This window comes from Passer montanus, unplaced genomic scaffold (assembly GCF_014805655.1).
Source record: "Passer montanus isolate IOZ18808 unplaced genomic scaffold, ASM1480565v1 scaffold18, whole genome shotgun sequence".
NCBI lineage: Eukaryota > Metazoa > Chordata > Aves > Passeriformes > Passeridae > Passer > Passer montanus.
The window spans coordinates 8,504,441-8,526,263 of NW_024365381.1; the positions used below are offsets into that span (position 1 = coordinate 8,504,441).

Genomic DNA, 21,823 nt, shown 5'->3' on the forward strand with positions numbered 1-21,823 from the left:
GGCGCGGCCCCGCCATTGGCGGCGGCCGCACGGCGATAGGCGCACGGCGCGGTCAGTGCCGGCCGGCCCCGCCCCGCCGCGGCTTTATAACGGGCATCCCCATGGCCGAGGCGGGGAACCTGCTGCCGGGGGACCGGCTGCGCCGCACCGCCCGGGAGAGCCGCCTCTGGTGGCCGCAGAGCCGCGCCGCCCCGAGGGACGATGATGCCGCGGGCCTGGCGCAGCGCGGGGGCTCGCCCGCTCCTGCTGGCGCTGCTGCTGGTGCATCTGCCGCCGGGCCGCAGCCACCGAGCCACGGGGCCCCGGGTAAGTGAGCTGCCGCCCGGCGCGGCAGGTTGCAGCGCCCTGCCCCGGCCCGCCGCCCCCGCGCCCTGTCAGCGCCGCAGGTGGAGCCGCGGCCGCCGGGCAGCGCCCCCGGCCCCGCGCGCAGACCCTCGCAAGGGCCTCCCCCGCTCCCTTATTAAAAGCCGGGTATCGGCTGCATGCGAGAAGTTCATACACCGGTTATTAACTTGTTGGTATTTATTGCAGAAAAACACGGGAGGGGGGAGGTTGGCAGGCTGTGTTTTTATATTGCTCGACTTGCATTTAATGTAGCCCCTGTTTCCAGCACATAGCTTTAGGACTTTTTTTATGTTCCCAAGCAGGGATTAAATGAATCCTTCCAATAAAGCTAGATCCCTTCAGCCCAAGTTTCTCCCTGTAGGAGTCTTAGGAGTCTAGCTCTGTTGGGTTTCTTTGGTGGTTTTTTTTTTTTTTTTTTTTTAATCTGACAATGCCTGACTCTTACTGGGGCTGTTCATTTCACTTACCAAACTATTACATTGCTCTGGGGGGGAACCCAGTATTTTTCTAAATATGGTTCTCCCAGTGAGTGAGTGTTACCACTGCAGCTCCACTACGGAGTAGCGTGAGAGTTTTCAATTATGAAGCTGCAAAACAGTAGCTGTTCTTCAGCCAATGTTGCTGCATAGCTCTGGGTAAGTGGAACAAACTTACCACTCTGCTGGCATGTTGGATGCATTGGCCATGTGCATTTTTGACCCAGCCATCTAAAATGCTTGAAGTGTAGTACCTAATTAACTTAGACCATAGTTAGGCACGACTAGGAATCTTTGAAATCCCTACTTGGCCAAAGTATAACAACAAGGGACTTTAGTGAAATGCTCTTTTTTTTTTTTTTTTTTTCTTCCTAATGGAAGTGTTGTTTGACCATGAAGGCTATTAAATGCTTCTCAGAGCTATGGAAAGCACACTACTGGCTGCAATGATGTTGTTGTGTTCAGCTGTGCTGTGTAGCCTCTTTTATGGCCAGATGTGTAACAGCAGCTGTTAGTTCTGATCTCACCAGTTCTAAGTCAGAACTGGTGTGTGCCATAAATTACTGAGACCTGCTTTAAAAGATCAGGAAACACAGGGGGGTTATGTATATATCTTTATTACCTGATACCAAGCATAAACCTCAAAATCAGAGTGATTTCAAATAGAGAGGAACTTTAAATGTGATAAGTAAGAGTCTCGCTGGATGACATGGGTCTTCATCAGCACCAGTATCTGAGTGCTTTAGTGAAGCACAATTGAAACAAAAAAATCCTGATGGTAGGACATGATTGTACAATGAGCCCGTATACCAAACAGTTTTCCTATATACCCTTTTTTGTACTGTACTTTACAAGGCAGTTTAATTGCTCCCTGTGCTGTGTTGTCTTGGAGTGGGAGCTACTTCAGGGGAGTGGGAAACCAAATACAGAGGACTACTGATTTACTTCTTGCTTGAAGTAAGTAAACTGACTTTGCTATTTCTTCCTTCACTACTGGGGAGAATATCAGCTGTGAACACTAACATCTGTAGTTCTGTTGGAAGATATGCCTTAAAGTTTTAACTTAGTATTTTAACTTATGAGCTCTTAAATGGAAAGCTGTATATTTCCAGGATGTCTTACTCATGAAATCTGTCTTTTGGCCCCTCAAAGTATCATGTGAAGGTGAGGAGTTTGGTTTGCTTGCTTGCAACCAGGTTGATTGATATAAGTCAATGACCTGAGCTTCATCTCTTGCAGCCATTAGACACTGCCAATAAAGTTGTCATTAATATAAATGTGGCCAATAGGTTCCAATAAAAACAAAAATACTTTATTATTAATTTCTTAAATAATGACTACCAGGTTACACCAGTATATATTTCTCATGCGGACTTGTGATCAAGAGTGTATCCCTGCCAGAAAGTCTCCTTGGCCAGGTGTCAGTGTTGCAGTTCTGGGGATCTGATCTTGTAGATGTTCAAGTGCTAAGTGTGATACCTGCTCTTTCACGCTCTCTTCTGTATGGTAAGTGCTAGAACTACAATATTTGCAAGCTGAAATTCTTTTAAAGATGAACAACAGATTTTAGTCCTACTCAGTGAATTCAAATGACCAGCAATAATGCTTGAATCAAGTTCTAGATTTTCCTCCTTGCATTTCTCTTGCTACTGTAGTGTTCTAAGATAGGCAGCCAGTACTGTTATTAAATACATAAACAGAAGAGAATGGCTACTACTGTTTGCAGAAAATGTTGAAAAACTAGAGGTATCGAAGAGAAATAGGTGTATCTACATCTCTTGTGCCAATAAGGGATGAAACTTTCAGATTGAATGAGTTGAGGATAATTACTTGAATACCAAGGTAAATTAAAAATGCAGCTAGTACCTACAGGTCTGTTGAGGAACTTCTGGCTCTCAAAAGGTGTACAAAGCTTGCTGTTTCTTGTTATAGTGAAACTATGAGCAGTGATGTGAATTCCTTAGGCTTGGTGTCAGTGGCTTGTAGGAAACATCTGGCTCTTGCATATTTGCTATTGCCCAATGACAGTTAATAACAACTGTCCCAAGTGAAGCCCCATAGGAAGTCTAATATCTATGTCTTTCTAATATCTAGAAATAACTTGTCAGCTCTAGGCTGCTGTGTGACTTGTTTCCTTACTGGACAGACTCTAGTAAAGCCTCTGCTGTGTTACACAATCACCTGGTCGCTTCTACTTCTGTAGCTCAGAAGAGCATTGTAGGACTATACTTGAAAGATGTATGTTTGAAGAATGCTACCTTCTGGAAAAAGATAATCAGGCTTTATTTTCTATTCATACTATCTTCCTGTGTGCCTCTTTCTCTCTGCTGGCATGAGATCTGGGGTGTGGGACAAGCCAGGTCTTGCTGTTTCCCCTCTCCTTGAACCCGAAGTGATAGATGGGGAGCTTGACCAGGCTGGCTCTTGCATCTCCTTTTGTGTGGTGCATTTAAGCAGTATTCTTTCGTAGCAGAAGAATACAAATAGATTGTGCCACAAAGCTTCATTTCCCTCCGTCTGGACAATTAAGTGTGACCTTTGTTTTTTCTAGTTCAGGGAGAGATCTGTGTTGGCCCTCTGCTTTCTGAGTAATACTCCTGACCATTATGAACTTCATGTATGGCAGAGAACTGTTGGTGGCAGTAATGACAAATACTAGCACAGAGAAGTGGTGGATGCTTGCAGAAGGCACACAATGTGACTGCAGCAGTCAAAAGATGTCCTATGAGTGGGCTTGGATTTCTGGAAGACTGGGGACCTGCACCCCTCCAGTGACTTCAGAGGACTAAAAGATGATAGGAGGGGACAGGGTAGTCACTGTAACATTCTTCCTATTTCATGCATGGGAATGTGTCATATCCTCCCCTGAGAGGCATGTTGGTTGGACACAGTGGAGGACCTTACAGTTCAGTGCTGTTAAAAAGGAAGGTAGTGAATAGCAAAATTGTGATGCTACCGCAGATTCCAGTGCATCAATTGGAGTGCCACAGAGCATTGGGAATTTCCTGCTGCAGTTGGCTGCTAGCTAGAACACCAAATAAGAGTTTTGGTAAAAAGTGCTGAAAAGGCCCCTGCAGCTTTGTTGTCCCCTCTGGGAGGAGGCAGCAGCATTGCAGCTTATGCAGGAGTGGCACAAGGAGTGTGTTCTGCTCTGTGTTCACTGCAGCCCCACAAGAAGGGTTCTGCAAAGCAGGTGTCTTTATGCATACCAAAATTAGGGAGTCTGTGTTCTTTATGGTGGTAAGGAATTATAAAAGCATGTGTAATAAGAGTATAAGGCAGAGGGCTTCATTCACAGGGGGTCTAGAACAGAAGAATGAATGTTAGGATAGGTTTCAATGACTGAATTTTGTTTCTTGTTTGAGCTTAATCACCACTCTGCCTTGCAAAGGTCTACACTAGTAACCAGTGATTGAAGCACTTGAGTGCTTTTAGATTTCTTTACCATTGGAGAGATTAATTTAATGAAGAAACAAGTACCCAAAGGCAAGTCTTTAGAAAAAGAGATAGGACAGATTTGTTACTCTATGGCAAACAGATAGCTTGTTTTGGTTGGGTGAGGGATGTTTTTTATGCAGGTGGAAACTAATTATATATGGAGCTATGTTGCTTTTTTCTCCTTCTCCTTGCTCCTATCTAGACCTTTAATGTTCACTGAATTATTTTATGTGTACTAAAGAAACTGCTCTGACTTGTGTTTTCTAAACAGTATGTAACTGTGTTGAAGAACAGGATTAATTCTTGTGTGGAGAAGTTTAAAACATTATGTTCGTATTGGAACAGCAGGCCCTGTTCTAAACAGAAAAATGCAGGATTTCACTTGCTTTTTGTAGTCTTAGAGTTGGTGTTCTAATTGCCTGAGCTTCACAGTTGGCTACAAGAATATTCCCACTCATGTTAATGAGCTATGCTGTTAATGAAAGATTTCTGGCCAGCAAAAGATTAGGTACAGAAAAAGAAGCTGCTCGTGTATTTTTGCTGGTGGTGGCAGCAAGCTCTGTAGCTGGTGGGACACCTACAATGATAACCTCTTGGACTAGTTTTCTAGTTTCTAGCTCTAGTGTGCTAAGGTAATCTTTACAGTGCAGAGCAGCTGCTCTCTTGGCTTCTTTCATTTCCAGATGGCCTGAAGCAATTGGTAAGATGACTGTAAACTCATTTCAGTAGTGTAGTAGCTCTAAAATATTAATACTGCTATTTAAATATCTTAGATGTTCTTATCCTGCCATCTCAAACTAATTGCGACATTACTATGTCAAAAAAACCCCAAACAAACAAAACCCCATTTGTCTCTTACTTGGCTGGTGAATCCCAGTTCTTCTGGTGCTGGCACATCTGACAGTGCAGTTAAGTGTTACACAATAAGCTTTATGCTAACATTAAAAGCTAAACGTGGAAGCAATACAGGTGGAAGTAAAGCTGATCCCTGAAGGCTGCTGTGCTGAATGTCATACTTAAGCATCCTCTGTGACAGTGTGGTGGCTTCCTGTCAGAGTGCCCTGGCAGCTGCCATGATGTCTCTGGTACCGATGAACCATCCAGGGACTTTGTGGCACAGCAGACCTTGAGCTGAGCTTGGTGTGCAGGGGGGGTGGTTTACTGCTTTGGTCCTCATGTGATGCTCTGGCAGAATGGCAACTGTTGTGATTTGAACTATGAAGCTTACAAGCTTAAGTAATGTCATTGCATTGGTGGGACTCTAAGCTTCCTATGCACATTTGTGAGGAGCTCATGTTTGTGAAGTTCTTGCTCTGACAGGGAAGGCTGCCATTGGTGTGGGTGAATCTATTTCATGCTCGAGCTTTCTGGATAAGGTGGGAGGTCAGTGTGAGATGTTTGCTTATGCAGAGAAGCTGCCAGGATGTGATGGAAGTAGTATGTAACTGGCTGCTTCTTCTGACTGGCTCACGTGAGCAGTCACAACTTGTGTTCAGCAGCTTATATGTGAACCATGTGAAGCTTTCTGTGTGTGATGACTTTACTGCTTGTAAGTATGAGGAAGAAGTAAAGAAGTATTCTGGCACCAAAACCCTGACTAAGAATGCAATTCTGTGCTCTTTTTTTTTTTTTTCTCTGTTGAGGGGAGGAAGCATTGTAGCTTTAGGAGAGTAACAACAGGAAAGCATAGCTAGTCACACTAGGGTGTAAAGTTTTATTCAGGACAGTGAAAACCACCCACCATACAAAAGAGTTCTTTGTATATGGCCTCATACAGGCTATCAGCAGCTCTTCAGCCTGAGAGCAGCTTTCCCAGGATAAGGCCTTACCTTGAAACCAGCCTCATGCCTCATATCCTGGATGTTTTTTCTCTTTATTAAAGTAGGTTCCTGATGCAACTTAGGCTCCTGTGGGATGCTGCAACATCCCAACAATATAGATAATGTTAGCAATATTCCTGGGTTTTACAAAAGAGTCATCTGCTTGTTCGGTGAGGAAAACGTTGCCTCATATAGCGGGCCTGCCCTCTGACCAATGCTATTTCTTAAAAAGTTGCGGTGACAAATACAGTTGTTATGGTTTTCTACAAGAGCTGCTCCAAGGGAAGCCTGTGCTGTCTGGGTAGAAGGCCTTCATGCTGAAAGTGCAGTCCTACAGTGTTGTGGGTGACGATGGAGCAAACTGGCTTTGGTTTATGGAGCGATTTATTCTCTAGGCTGTGTGGCACTTTCAGGGTACTCTGGAGACTGGCCTGAGCCTGACTGGATGATGCCAAGCCATCAGCAGGCATCATCAGTAACACCCTTGGTGGAAGGATGCCTTGTCTGCCTCACTAGAGATATTAAAATACTGTGTGGATGCAGTCCTGTGCCACGTGCTCTAAGATGACCCTGCATGAGCAGGGAGGTGGGACAGATGAGCCACTGTGGTCCCTCCCAACCTGACCCACTCTGTGACTGTCAGATGTTTCTGTTCTGAGTCTGTCCTTAGAGCTGTGGCCTAGAAGGCCTCGTAAGCCTCCTGCTGCCTGGACTGTCAGACTCTTCACTGGTGGTCTCCCAGCTGTAGCCTGCTCAGTAGGATATGCCTGCATGTTGGGTTTGTGCATTTTTGCCTCCCACTGGCTTGTGGTTGGGCCAGCTGCTTTGAGGGCCCACTGACAGAGGTTTTCATTTGGAGTGGCACGTAGCCGTGCAGCGGGCAAGTGAGTGGTAGGTGTGAAATGAGAACAAACTTAAGTACTTCCCCCCAAGGTCTGTGCCTAGAGATAGGAAAATTACACTAGTTGCTATAGTAACAGAGGCTGCATCATTAAAGGTTGGCTCAGGGTTTTGGCAAGTGGAGTCTGGCAGCGAAGCCTAGACAAGCAACCCACCAGTGCTGCTGGCAGAGTCTTCGTGCAGGTGGAGGAAGTCATACAGAAACTGGTGTGTGTAGGCAGATAACTTGCTCTGCCATGGGCACCTGGACTCCCCTCTTGGGCTGGCACTGGAGTTCGGTGGCCTCTGGATGAAGGAAATGAATGAATGTGAGCAGGGCATTGTACCTGAGTAACTGCTGCAGAGTAACTGCTGCTGCTCACTGCTTGAGTATAGATCCAGAGCATGTGCCAGGGTTCTGTAAACTGGTTGCCTCACCCTGTACACTTTGACTTGAAGTGGCTAAGAGGAAGGAAGCAGACTGTTTGTGTGCAACATTCCTTCTGTGCAAGGCATAGACTATTGAGATTCTGTCTATGAATCTGTTGAGATTGGTTCTGTAGGCTGCATGGCAGCCCTTGTCAGTCTGAAGTTAAATTTGATTCACTGCTATAAGAGCATTGGCCTAATAGAATTTTTCTCTATTCTGAGTCTTGTGACAAACTAAAATAATATAATTTTACCCTATTCAGTGTGGAAGAAGCATACTCTTTCTGTGCCACTGAGATGCTGATTAAAGATGGGGTTGAGGGGCTGAAAAAAGTGAGGGCTTTCTCATGGGAGAGCCTCTGATAGAGTTATAGTAAGGGGAAGGGAAGGTGTGTTGGGATAAGAAAGATGGGGAAGTAGGACAGATGAAATAACTTGTTTTTCTAAGGTTTTTCTTGGCCACTGGTCCAGTTAATGATAGTTGGAATCATATCCAGAGGGAAGTGCTGATCCTCAAATAGGGAGGAGAGGTTCCAAACACTTAGTGGGCAGATTCTGTTTCAGAGTTTCTCTTGGCCATCAGTCCTCTGTTACCATTGCTTGGGTCACAGACCAGAAGGAATGTGGAAAATCTTATCCATCCCTGTTTCATGACTGAGAATTATCATTTGAATTGCACAGGAAAGCCATATTCTGCCTTTTCATGAGCAAAGTCCACTAACTTAGCTGCTATATGTAGGCTTGTGATGCATGGAATAGTGCTTGTTCTATAATTTCATGGAGTCCAGGATAGTTGATTAACAACTTTTTCTTTGGTTATATGGAGAACCCAAAATATAAGATCACATGATCCTTCAGTTGTAATGCTAATACTTTAGGGTTTGATGCTCCAACAAATTAAAACAATCCAATACAGCCTTAATGTACAGGTAACTGTCTCAGATTCTATGGCTGTTGTGGGTTGCACAAGAAGCAGTGTGACCACATATGGTATGGAGGGGGAGTGAGCCAGGAATCAAATAGATAAGGAAGCATCCTTAGGTGAAAACACCTGGTAGAGGTAGTGGTATCCTTTAATGTCCAGATGTACACTATCTCTAGATCTTGCTTCTGTGTATACCACATACATGCTAGTAAGAAACATGTAGTATGGTAATCTTTTGTTGCAGCATAGACTACCTTGAGTAGCATGAAGATTAAAGAACCTACTCTAGCTAGTACATCAAACCACTTCCCTTCCCATTTCTTTGAAGCAGATTTATATGCATTCTACACTTGGGCTTAAACAAATACGTGGTGGAACTAGGTGCAAGTTAAGAACGAAAAAGCCAGAAGCTCTTGGGTATAATTTCGAAGTGGAGGATGTTAAATGAGTTGGAGTTTGTGGATACTAGCCAGATAAAGGAGTTTCTGTCTGAGCCAAGAAGCTGCTTCTGATTTGGGTTTAGTTACCATACAGAATGGCAGTAACTGTTGTTGGCTTCTGCCTGGAGTTTTGCATTTGGCTTATTCTTTTGCCCTTAAAAGTAAGCAGACAAGTGTTGCAAAAGTAGATAGGCTGTATGCAAAATTGGCTTTTAAAAATGTGTATGCTTCCGGAACACTAGAGTATTATTAACTCCAAACTTGTAGGGAAATATGAGTTTTAATGTGTGTGCATCTCAGGCTTAGTGGCAGCAAATTATTTTTAACATAGAAATCTGTGAGACTGGTATGTGTAAAATGAACAGGGGTGTTAATGCAATAATTTTTTTGCTCCACAGTTCTGGAAATTAGCTTGACTTATTTCCCTTTCTGTGTCTTAACGTCAAAATATGTAAATCTAGAAGAACTTGATCCACCTTTTAAAATTAAAAACAATACCAGTATCTGAAGCCAAGGCTTTGGAGTTCTGTCAGGTAAGGGATTGGGTGTAAGTGCTGCCATGTCTTCCTGCTGTTGTAGTAAACTGTAGCCAACTGGATTCTCAGTGCTTCAGCTGGTGGTGTTATTTGCCCTCAATTAGCTGCAATGCATTTGAAATATTCCTGGAAATTAAGCTAGATGCAGAAATCTGTCTTACTAGAGCTTTAACATAACTTCTGAAAGTGCTTGCTGTGGGATAGGATTTCTTAAATGCACTGCACATGTGTAGCTGTCCAGGGGTTTAGTTTTTGACTGTAAGAGAATGGTGCTTCTGGCTGCTGTACCTGAAGGCCTCAGGTTATTCTAGAGGTGCTATCCTGCAGCTTTGTCAGTAAAAATCTGAAGTCATGGCCAAGTGATGCTGCTTATCTGGAAAGGTAATATCTCATGGTGGAATAAGGTATTTCAGTGGTGGCTGTGCTACCTGACATGTCTCATGCTAGGTTTGAAAGTCAAAGCTGTCTTTTGTGGGCTTTATCTTGTTAGGTGCTCTGTAGAGCCAGGGATGTTCTGCTTCACAGAGTCAGGACATTCTTTCAATGGCAGTAACTGCTCTTGGACTCCCTTTACTTTCCCAGTTTGAGCTTGAACCGTAGAAGGAGTAGTAGTTTCAATTTCTACAGACTTTTACAAAATGGACATAATTTGCTGGTGGTAGTGAATTAATGATTGTTAAATCCATTGTCTACAAGTACAGGGCAGTATGTCAGCCCAGAGTTTTTGTTTTGTGTGCTCCTCTTCAGGAGTTTCCAGGGAGCTGAGTGTTTTCTTCACCGTGAACTAAGAAAGTGCTTTATGCTCCAACTTGGTGGTGCTTTTCTTTTTCTAAATTAAGGACTCGTACATCGAAGTAGTCTAGTTGGCTCTGAAGTAGTCTGGATGTTGCTAGTTGTAGCTGTGGAAGACTTAAGTTTTCCAAGGCTGTCAGGCTTTGTCCTCTTCTCAGTTACCCTGAAGTAACAAATGTATTAGAAAAAAAATTGTGCTTTGCTGGATTTGAGCTGTCACCTAAGCTATTACTCTTCTTCAAATGTGAAGAGTAGTTAAAATCTAGCTGTTGGAGCCCTCCTGAACTTCCCAGCTCACCTATTAGTCATGTATACCCTGAAAAATCAATTAAATTTATGGTGGCTGATAGAGCTTTAAATAACTGGACAAGGTAAACATTTGCCATTTTGTTACAAAATAAGGTGTCTCTTAAGGGTGAATAGGACAGGGAGTAGAAAGCAATCGGTGTGAAACTTTGGCTTTTCTTGTCTTGCTCTTCAGTTGTCAGTGAGACTATATAAATTTCAGGATTTTTATTGTGAACAATAGGTACCTAAAGGAGCTCCAAACTAGCTGGGTTGTGAAGAGAAGTTAAGCTTTTCTTTACCACAAAAGTGCTTCTTCACCTGAAGCGCTTTGGCAGCAGTACTGGAGCTGAAACTCGCTGTTGCTTATTAGCATACTGCAGTGTATGTTTTGCAGGTTTCTAATCTGGATTTGAATGCACCCATAGGATGAAGCATCCTAACTCATTTGCACTGTTTTGTAAAATCTCTTAGTGTGTAAACAGGTATGATGTGTAGCTGTTAGCTTTTATCCTAGGAGGATGAAGCTATCCTGGTTTGTGTGTATGTGGTTCTTGCATGCAAGTAATTTTAAAAAAAGTCAGTCCCAACTTCCAAATCGAGTTTTGCCTGTGTAATTAACTTAAGAAAAACACATTATATTTTCTAGAACACTAGGAGCTTTTTGGTGCTGCAACTGGAACTGAGTGGGAGGAAAAAAATTTACCACACTTGAATAAATTTAAGCATTCCTAAAACCTGTCCCTCAACGTTTCTGGATTTCGCCCAATTGTATGACAAGTATATTTTGAGTCCAAAGATTTTCGGATCTAGCTTGAATAGCTGGTGTCATGAGCAAACTAAGTTTTTGAGTTTCCTGTTGGAACTCTAAGAATTTACCTAAAAGCCCTCAAGTTTTGCTTCTAGTTCTGTTGGCAAACAAAACCAAAAATGTTTCCACAGTTGCTTCACATAATTGAGGGACTTTTTCCCCAGCCCTTGCTGAAGTCCCAGAACTGGGGAGAGTTCAGTAGTAGAACCTCATGCAATATGAAGACAAAGGTCTGATAAAAAAAAACAAAACAAGCAACACTATGCTCTTAAGTGAATGACAATCCCAAATAAAAAGATTAACTTCAACTCTAGGCAAGTTTTTCTCTGTAGCAAAGAATAGTAAGCTACAGAGGCATAGCTCCTTTTTCCCCCCATGTTTAAATAAGGTAGGTATTTTACCATAGAAACTGTTCTGGCTGTTAAACTTCAAACTTTCTCAGGTATCCCATGCAACTCTTAGCTCCTTATTGCTTTTCTTAAGGAAATTTCCACATCTGACCTTAAGTGGAAAGCTTCTACTAGAACTACTTCCAACTTAGCCTGCCCATTAATAGTGGCACCTACAGAATAGCTTCTGACTAGCTTTTCCTTTGTCTAGACTCCTGTCAAATCTGCTTCATTCCCTCTAAGATATATACTCCCTGGGTGTGCCTCTGTTCAGGCAGGACAATGGGAGTGGGAGAACAATTCTGAACTTGGTAGTTTTTGCTGAACTGTGCCTGAAGCCTTCCTCTTGGTAAAGGTGTGTCCAATTTCAGGAATTCATGCTTTTCTTTGGAATCACTGGGGCAAGTAAATCAAGTTAAACTACATGTACATTCCACTTGACATGTTTCCCTTCAGTTTGTTCAGCATTGATAAACTTACTTATAAAGATATAACCAAATTTTCAGGGCAATGATTAAGTATTGCATGTCAGAGCAAAAGCTAAAAATTACTTTCACTTCTTTCCTTGTCTTTACCTTTCATGAAACTGTGGAGAATATAAGCACTTGTATTCAGGAAGTGCCAGAAGGCTGATTATAGACGTGATGAGGTCACCTCCGATTAAGAGGACAAAATAGGGTGTTATCTTTGGCTTGTCTCTGGTTAGTATTTATTAGAAAGCAAACCTAGGGATTACCACAAACAGCCTAAGCCAAGCATTTCAGTTCTTCACTGTATGGTAGATTGATGTTCACGCATATCCATGCATTTCCTAAGGCAACCAATTAGGATCAAATGAGAAGAGATAATCTTGTTAAATCTCATGCCAGTGTTCAGATGGGTAGAATTGTACTTATCTAAAATTGCTTTAGTGGGACTTGCTAGTGGCTTTTGTTTCACTAGCAGATGTTGATTTAAAAATGCAAGACTCTCTTGGCATCTGTTTTATTGTGAGGTGATTGACACTAGTGCTAGGAATTGTTTACACAAAACATCTGAATGTAGTCACAACTGGATTCAACAAGATACGAAGTGAAGACAGCATTTATAAATGCTGACACTGATGAAGCTTGTTTAGTTGATGACCTATACTAAATTGCAATCAGGATTTAATGGATTTGAATAGAGGAAAACTCTTAAAATAGGAAAAGGACTGAGTTTGAGGAAGCATTTCTTATGCAAAGTGCAGGGAGTACTTTCTCTTATTTTCCCCAGCTCTGAGCTTCTTTTTTTGGTGAAACAGCTGCTGTAGTATCCACTCTTTAACTGAAACTCTTATCAAGCTGCTGCCCTGGCTTCTTGTTCATCTTGAACACTTGGCTTAGAGGTTCACATCCCTGAAGTGAAGGAAAAGCACTATGAAGTTTCCCCTTACTTTAGGAGCAATGTGCCTCTATCTTAAGTATTCATTGGGGAGGAAGTTGATGGTACCCAGTGACATCTTGTTCTCAGCTGGGGATTATTAGAATTCACAGCTGACTCTTGGGAAATATTTCTTGGTGTATTATAGGGCAACATCTATGTTATATCTAGTGCTGTATGCAGAATCTGCTCGGCTTGAACAGTTTTAGTTAGATTTACTGCTTTCAGACAGTGAGCTTGATTTTGTCGGAAGCTTCCCTTCAAATGTGATTCCTGTTTGGGGAAAGTTTTTGTGGAAATTGAGTAAGATTATAAAGTCATCCCACTTTAAAGCTCAAATGGCACTGATTCAACAAATGCTACAAGATACTAAAGAGACAATTGTGAAGGGCTGAATGAATATCTGGCAAGTGTCTGTTTCAATTGAAGCTTGTAATCCGCTTTGGTTATTGCAATATAAAAGGTCAACAGTTCTGGAAAGACAGGATAGCTCAAAATCTCTGAGTTGGTGTCAGACAGTGACAAAATTAAACAGAACTTTAATTAATTGCTTGCATTCACTTAATTCCCCATTCCTTCCCTTGGTTGATTTATTTTCTGGTTTGTAGCTCAAAATCTCCGAGTTGGTGTCAGACGGTGACAAAATTAAACAGAACTTTAATCGCTTGCATTCACTTAATTCCCCATTCCTTCCCTTGGTTGATTTATTTTCTGGTTTATTCACTTATGCCAGGGAAAGCTGCCTTTCTAGATTTCAGACCATCCCTGTATTTCTTAAGCCTCACTGATGCTACAGTACCTCTAATGACGAGCAAGCACCAAGTTGTCCACAGAACCAAACAGCATGCATTGTTCTTGGCTGGAGTATGAGGATTGTGCCTAGAATCTGCAAATTTGAAATGTTTCTGCTTTTGTCCTTGCTTGCGTGGTTGGTTGACCTTGCCCAGCTGCCAGACCCATCCTCATTTCTTCCTATGCTCCAGCATAGGAGTTTTTCTTAGCAACTTCAATCTTCCAGAAAAAATCTGCTCCATCATGGCTTCTCCATGGGGTGCAGGTTCCTTCAGAAAATGCTGGCCCGCTGTGCTGTGGCGTCTTTCCAGGGACTGCAGGGCAATATCTGGTCCTCCGTGTTTTTTTCTGTGAACTGCAGAGGAATCTCTACTTTGATACCAAAGACTCCTTCGTTGATCTCGATTGTGCTGTGGCTTCTCACTTCCCATCCTGCTCCCCATGCCATGTGATGTTTTGCCCTTTAGGTTTGCTCTCAGAGGCACTGTCAGCCTGGCTGATGGGCTGCCCTTTGGCCTGCAGTGGGTGTGGTATGCAACCAGCTGTGTCCAGCACAGGGCAGCCCCTGTCTTCTCAGGGAGATCCCCTCTGCAGCTGCTACCAAAACTTTGCCATGTAAACCCAATACAGGTGGTGAGACAAGGCTCTACCCTGTGAGTCAGCATTGCTGCTTCTGCAATGCTGCCTTGGATTGCAAAGATCCCAGCAGAGTTAGCAATGGTTTTGCTTCTGAAAGTACCACCAACGTGGAGTTCACACATCAAACTGGTTGTGCCTTGAAGTCACCTGCTTCAGTCCTTGTCAAGGCAGTGTGGATGTCTAGGAAAGACTCCATGTGGTTTCCCTGTGAAAGGTGACAGTATACCTAAGCAGCATCAGAGAAGAAGTTGTCTAGCCTATGTTCTAATCTCTGCTTTTAATTTTTTAAGATGTAGCCTCAAATTGACTGAATGCTTTCAAGTTCTGTTCCCATATGAATGTAGATTTCAGGTTGGTTGTGTTACTCTGTTTTTCCATATGAATGCCTTTACCTCCAGAGCACTGCAGTTCTGTACAATTTGCAAACAGCTGCTTTGCAGGCATGTGTGTGACTTATGGGGGGTGACTTTCATAGTAAGGAAGTGGAAAGCCTGATCACCTTGAAGTTCTTTGGGATTTTAGCTTCTACACACTACAGGTGTTTCAGATCATGGAATATAGATGCAGGTTCTCTGGCAGTTGAGTGCTAAATCCTACATGAATTCAAGCACCTACATGCTATTCATTTCTGGCTCCATGAAAAGCTTCTGAAAATTTTGATATGGCAGGGCTGTCACGTCCAACGGTAGGGACTGGCTTTGTATTTTCCCCATTTGGAAGGGGAAGAGACCACACAGTTAATGGTAAGTGCTATAACTGGTCCTGGTACTGAATAATTTTGAAAAAAGGACTGCCAAATATTGTATCTCCTGACAAACTTTGACCTGGTAAACTTGTAGAAGCTAGTAATTTTGGTCACCTACCATCTCCAAACAGGATAGGAATAAATGTTTTTAAGTTTCCAGAATCTGACAACTTCTACATTTTAATCTGAGGGTTTAAGCCTTTACCAAATGGTTTCTCAAAGCCCCATGAAGACTAAGCCACTGCAGTAATTCACAAACACTAACCTTACACTTTAAAGCAGTAATGAAACTCTATTACTTTACTTGTATTATGTGAGTCCTTTTGGCAGGATATAGGGAACAGTACAAACTTTAAGTAAAATGTAGTAATAATAAATCCTAGATATAGAAGTACCACTGCTTGAGTTAAGACTGTTAGCATTTCAGTGCAATAGGCAACAAGTTTAGTTGGGTACTCTCAAGCTGTAACAACCTCCTGTTTCCAAGTTGTTTTTCTGCTCAGAAACCATCATTTATGCTGCATCCATTCTGTGGTGTGTGTTTCCAAGCTCATGTCCAGGCATGTCTTCTGATCCCTGCCTATGTGTTGAGTATGTTGCTTTGGCCTGCTGTGAGTTACAGCCAGACCACAGCTGTGGCTGGACTGACCAGTTTTGTCTTCTGGTTGTGAGGCTGGGGTTGGATTTAGTCACTTGCCTTGGTGGTCAAGTCTGGATGAAGAACAGCTACTGAAGGTGGTCTAGGCAGCTCTAGCGTCTTGCTTGAAGTGCTGACATATTGTGGAAGTGGAGCAGCTTTTAGAGTGTAGAGCTCTCATTATGATACTGCAGTTGCTGACAGCCAGCCTGTGCTGGCTCTAGGGATGGACCATGCTGAAAATAGGCTCTTTGTTTCTATTGGCTTAGCACCTCTAGTTATCAGGCAATTTAAAACACTTGGAAGTGCTTCAGGTATTCCTTCTGTGTCACATACTAGTGAATTAAATAAAGTTAACCTTTCAAATAGCATCTAAAAGCACAGTAATTAAAAATTCCATGTCTGCTTGCAGCTGTTATCTTTGGGAGACTGGACTCTCAGCTTAGTGACAGTAGGTGCATTTCTCCTGTTTCTGAAACCCAGCTTCTTGACTGTTCTGAAAGACTAGTTTATTAACTCATCCCACCATCTGTATGCTTGTACATCACTGGATTAGAGATGTTGGTTCAGTGATAGCACCTGGTATTTGTCTCTAAGCAAGAGGTGATGGTGTGACTTAGGAGCAATTAGGTGCACCAGCTGAAGTCTGGAAGTGCTAGTTACGAACTTCAGTGCTGTCCTATTATATAACTCCCGTGGAAAAAGGATTTACAGCTCTGATGTTCTGGTGCAAGTTAAAGCATTGCTTTCCTTTCCTGTACTCTTAGGGAGCTGTACTGCTATAACTATGCAGTATACCCTTACTGCATAGTTATAGCAGTAACTTACCCTCTGTTCAGAGTAATGAGTTCCAACTTCTTTTGTTGTTGTTTGTAATACAGAGTTCTTCATGCTGGCTCCTTTGAGAAAGAAGAACTTGTGTACTCACCATGAGTTGACAGCTAAGGAAAGGAACAAATGTTCATTCTACTGAAATCACAGTAGACCCCTAGTCCACCTAGATTTATGTTAAAAGTTGCGGTGTTCTGTTATGTTCCAGCCAAGTGTTACATGTATGAGAAATAACTTTACTTCCAACGAAGGGTAAGACAAACTATTTCTTTAGGCTTTTGGAGTAGGCTGAGATTCTATGTAGAACTTGTTGAATAGAGAGGATTTTATGCCCCCTCTTCCCCATGAATAGGGTCTATGTCTCAAAGCAAGAGCAAATTTCTTTGCTAATGTGCAGTGATGAAGACCAGTTCAGTGTGAGACTAGTTAAGGTGTCTTGGCTGACTTTAGTTGAAGACTCTGCTTTCATCACAGGCACACTTTGCTGGTGTCCTGTGCTGGCAAAACTTCCTATCTGTGCTGCACCTAGTGTAGGTCTAATTGAGCACAGGGCTATCTACAAGAATTTATCTTCTAGAAGAAAACTATCCATCTCTCCAGAAGAGATCTGGGGTGACTTGTATGTCCCAACCTTGGCATTATAATTAGTTTTATCCTGCCACTTGTTTGGAAATTTTCCCTGCAAGTCTAGTGTAGTGGTTGTTGGGTAGATCCAGATTATTTACATGTACTTTTGAACTTTGCCAGCAGTTGTACAAGACATATCTGTGATCTGGTAAGGGTATTGCCTGGACTTCATGAGGCTGGTTATAACCTGGAGGTGCTTTGAACTAGCATACCTGGTCATGTTGTACTTCCACTTAATGAACTGCACAGTGGGATAGTATCACACTGGTTATGACACTGCTGTGTGCTGCCCTGGGCAAGCTGGTTTCAAACTGAATGTGTAGCAGCACTTGAGGGGATGATGTGGCTCCTCAGAACATAGAAGAGTTATGTAATCCACAGTGCACTAGGAACTGAATTTTCAAGAGGTGTTGGTGGATTGCTTTGGCACCATATGTACCCTGAAAAGTCTTTGAATAGGGAAAGGAAACCAACTCTCACGTGTGATGGACTAGATCTAGCCTGCTATCTAGGGCATGCTATTAATTTAGGCTCTTAACATCTACATTCTCTCTGCTATTAAGACCTATGGCCAACCTGTGCAAAGCTTTTGACAGCTGATTTTTATTTTCCATTGTCAAGTATTTAAGTACTTCCTTGAAGTAGAATATTGAGATGACTCTGGTGAGTGCAGGACTTCTCTGTTCATCTGTTGTTTGTTAAATATGAATGCAGGATTGTCAATTGCCTTCAGTTCTTGTTTAGGTTTGCAGCATGGGAAAGTGGAAATCTGTCGTGGGTGTCTGTAAACACAGTATGTTAAAATATTGTCTGCAAGTGTGAACAAGGTCGTGCTGGAAATGAGGGAAGTAGATCTGGAATTTGTAGTGATGTCGAATTTAGCCTGAAAGGAAAGAAGAGATTGTTGGTGTCAGCATATGACGCAGAGAATGGTAATTTAGACAGCAGAAAAGATTTCTGAGCAAAGAACTTGAAATAGGATGGCAAAAACTTGACCAATGTACATAGCAGTATGTCAGGGTGGGAATATGTGGGTTGATGTGATTTTTGGCTTGATTAGGTGAATTGGCTGATGTAAGCTGAAGGCTGAAATCTTGCATGGAGGCAGCTATGATAACCACAGGATATTTTTCATGTGGTTCTAGGCATGAGCATCCAGTGGTGGTGTGATCCCTGTGGAGAGGGAACTTTGTGTAGAGGGAACTGATAAGGAAGTCTGGCTTCCCTATGAAGCAGAGGGCCAGGTGTGTCCCTCGCCCAGAGTCCTGCCCTCTCATGGCCCTGGCTGGGCAGGGAGTGGCTGCCTTGTGACCTGGAGCACCAGCCTGGGGCATGCTGCTGGAGGGGTGTGCTGAGCACACAGCTGTGCTCTGCCATGTGACAGACATGTGAGGAGGAACAATGGAAATCATCCAGGAAACACTTCCCAAGTTGAATTATTAAATATTATGGGATGCCATCCAGAAGCATGATTTGGGGATGCTCACACCTTTTTAGTCTGAGAATAAGCCCTTTCTGAGAGGAGCCCACTGTGGAAGAGTGGCAGCATTCCCTTCTCTAAGAGCCTGGAGGTTTGAGCAAAGAATCAGATACTTTGATGGTAAAATGGAAAGCTAGCCAAAACAGAATTTCAGAATCACACAGTGCAGGACTGCATCAGCAGTGTGGTAAAACCTGTTTTACCTCAAACCATGTAGATAAAATGCACATCACTTTATTTACAGTATCATGGAAGACTGTGCAGACTTGGGAACTTGGAGCAGCTGGAGGTCTGTATGTGCAAGTTAGGAGACTACTCCTGGAGCTAACCTTTAGGTTAATCTCCTAAAGGAGCTGCTTAGCTTTGAATGCTGTTGCCTGTGTGCTCTCTAACACTTTCTTGTTCTTTTGAAGAACAAAACTTAGGATGTTCAATGTTTGTGTGGCTATAGAAGGTTAAAAGGCATTTGGTTGCATAATTGGCTGTCTCTACTTGCTTACTACCAAGAAGGAAAACTGGTATGTGCCTTGACTTTCCAAGATCAAAACTGCTTGCAAGACTCTGCCTTTAAATCTAATCTTTAAATTTTCTGTGGCTTCTAGTAATGATGTATTAGTTCAACTTTCATTCAGCATGCTGTTGGTGAAAGTTAATTAGATGCTTTAATGCCACTTGAATAGTCTGCCTGACCAATAATATAATTAATTGACCATTTGTGCCATTTAGAGGTGTAGGCATTGGTGTGCAGCATACTGATAAGGTATCTCAGCGATGGCCTTCTAGCATGCTTAGTTATAAAGTGCTTTGAACTGGAAATTGAGTAATTACCTCTGGAAGTAACTAAAAAAGGCCAGTGGAAGATGTAGCTGGATTATAGTACTGAATGAACAAAGATTGGGTTATGCATCTGGCTTTTGAAGACAGTCTCAAGTCCCATCTGAGCATGCTTTTGGATTGGAGGATTGCTGTTCTGGTAATTTGCCCAGGTTGTCTTAAGTCGGACAACTCCTAAGTAGCTTCAACATGGTAAAAAACTGAGCCTAAAATGCAGTAAGACTTGTATTTTCTGTTTAGACTGTATTCTTGAAGTGGTGCTCCCCCAGTGTGTTAAGGCTTTGTACCAGAAATTGAAGGATTTAAATTCACTAGGCTTAGGCTCTTTACTCTTCAACAAAGTAAATCACAGGCTTTTTAAGACTTTGTTTTAAGGGTACCCTGTCCTATACTAATATAGTGAGCGTATAATGCCAAAACACACACCTGATGCTTATTTTTTCTGTTCAGTGATTTGTTTACTTCAGTAGTAAGAGAATGCAGTTGTTGAACAACTCAGTGGGGTGTCTCTTTTTCCTATCAAGGCTACTGCATCTTTGCATTTCCTAGTTACAAAGTATCTAAACTTAACTTGCCAGGTAGTACTTCTGCACCTGCAGGGCTGGACGACTGAGGAGTTAAAGCAGATGCTGACTACTGCATCAGTCTCTACAAGGTGGGCTTGTCCAAATAAGAAATTGGGGAAGATAGAAATGAGGCAGACTTCTGCTCAAGTCTAGTAACTGAGTGAGAAAATCTTTTAAGGCTCTCAATCACACTTTCAGCAGATCTTTGCTCCAGTAATTAAGTGTTGAATTGGAACTGTTCAGCTTCTGGTTTTATTATGATCACTACACTTGATTATGGTTGTGTGGCTGCATTTATCCAGCCAGCCCTGTTTGATACTGAGCTTGGTGGACATTGCTGTGCTGCATAGGAAAGAGAAATACTGAGGTGGCAAAACAGTTCCTAAAGCAGGCATGCAACTTCTGTAGCCTCTTTGAGCAGTTGGCTTGGGTTCATCTGCCAAAGCCTAAAACTGCTGGTCTCCCACAAAGGTACATGCCTGATGTGATATTTTTAACTCTGGGCTTGTCAGCAGCTGAGTGGATTTCTTTGTGAAAGGGAATGATGTCAACAGTACTCCTACTTGATCTTCTCTTCCTGCATAAGTATACTAAGGTGGATTGTCAAAAGTGTGCATATTGTGCCACAGATTTGTAGAGTGGGAACAATCCAAAGGAATTGCCCTGAAAGTTTTCTGGAAGAAACTATACAAGTTGTGGGACATCTTGAGAATTAAATGCCACATTATCTGGTTTTGTCTGCCCTTTTTAGATTGAGAATTTGAAGGAGGTATTTGCCTTTTAGAATGTGCTTCCCCATTGCTTGTTTTGAGTGCCTTACTCTATTTCTGTTACTAGTTAAGTGGATAAGTGTTTATTTTTTCTTTTGCAGAGGAGCTACCATGTGTTTCTAGCCTTAGGGCTGAGAGGAAGTGCCATCACTGGAAGCAAAACCAAACTCATCCTTCACTGCCTCTCCCAGTGCCTTCTATTCCACAAGTTAGGTAATAGGGAAGGACAGTGCCTGGATCTTCTAAGTTGTGCTAACCTCAAAGGGTACTCTGAGATCCTAAATGTTACTTGGCTCTACTGTAGTTGTGTTGGTGCCCTGTTCACACTTAGTTTGCCCCAAAGGTGGGAAAGAGAAGGCAGGAATGTCAAGTATCTTCAACTTGCCAGAGGATGTGATTAGGTAACTTAAGAGGATTTTCAAGTCTTTCAAACAGTGAGTACACATGTCAAATGTGATGGAAAGCTCCAGAGGCTTACATGGTTAGTGTTTTATGGTTTTTGGGTAAGCTACTAATGAAATTATAAGTTTTGTTTTATAACAAATACTGACATGTTACTCGTAGGTGAAATTTGAGACTTGGATCCATGCAGTGTAATTCTTGTATTTATTACATATATAACCTCTTTAAAAGCCCAAACAAATCAAATAACTCCACAATAAGCATGCCACTTAGCCACTCAACTGGACTGACTCTAGCTTTGGTACCTTTGGTTCCTTTTTTGCATATTTCTACCCAACCTTTACTTGACAGATAAAAAATTGAGGACAGTACATAGTGGTAATCTGTCTTGTCCACAGTGCAATACTCATGCAAGAGTATAAGAGAATAGTGATAGGTTTTTGGTTAACCATCCCTCTTGAAGGGTGTTGGCTGTACTGGTTAAGTCAAAGCAATAGCACTGCTTCATTTCCTGCTGTCCAGTGTTATCCTCTT

The 21,823-nt window shown here is 42.4% G+C and overlaps 1 protein-coding gene across 4 annotated transcripts in view; it reads left to right on the forward strand.

Moving 5' to 3' along the window:
• SMOC1 (SPARC related modular calcium binding 1) overlaps nt 1-21,823 on the forward strand; it is a 166,714-nt gene that overhangs the window by 37,677 nt on the left and 107,214 nt on the right. Inside the window, exon 1 of one of the 4 annotated variants that reach the window (XM_039705086.1) lies at nt 53-306. The exons of the other annotated variants lie outside the window; for them this stretch is intronic. Within the exon in view, the coding sequence (XP_039561020.1) occupies nt 202-306 (105 nt within the window). The 5' untranslated portion in view covers nt 53-201. Of the gene's footprint in view, nt 1-52; nt 307-21,823 lie in introns of those variants that run through there. 4 annotated transcript variants of the gene reach the window in all.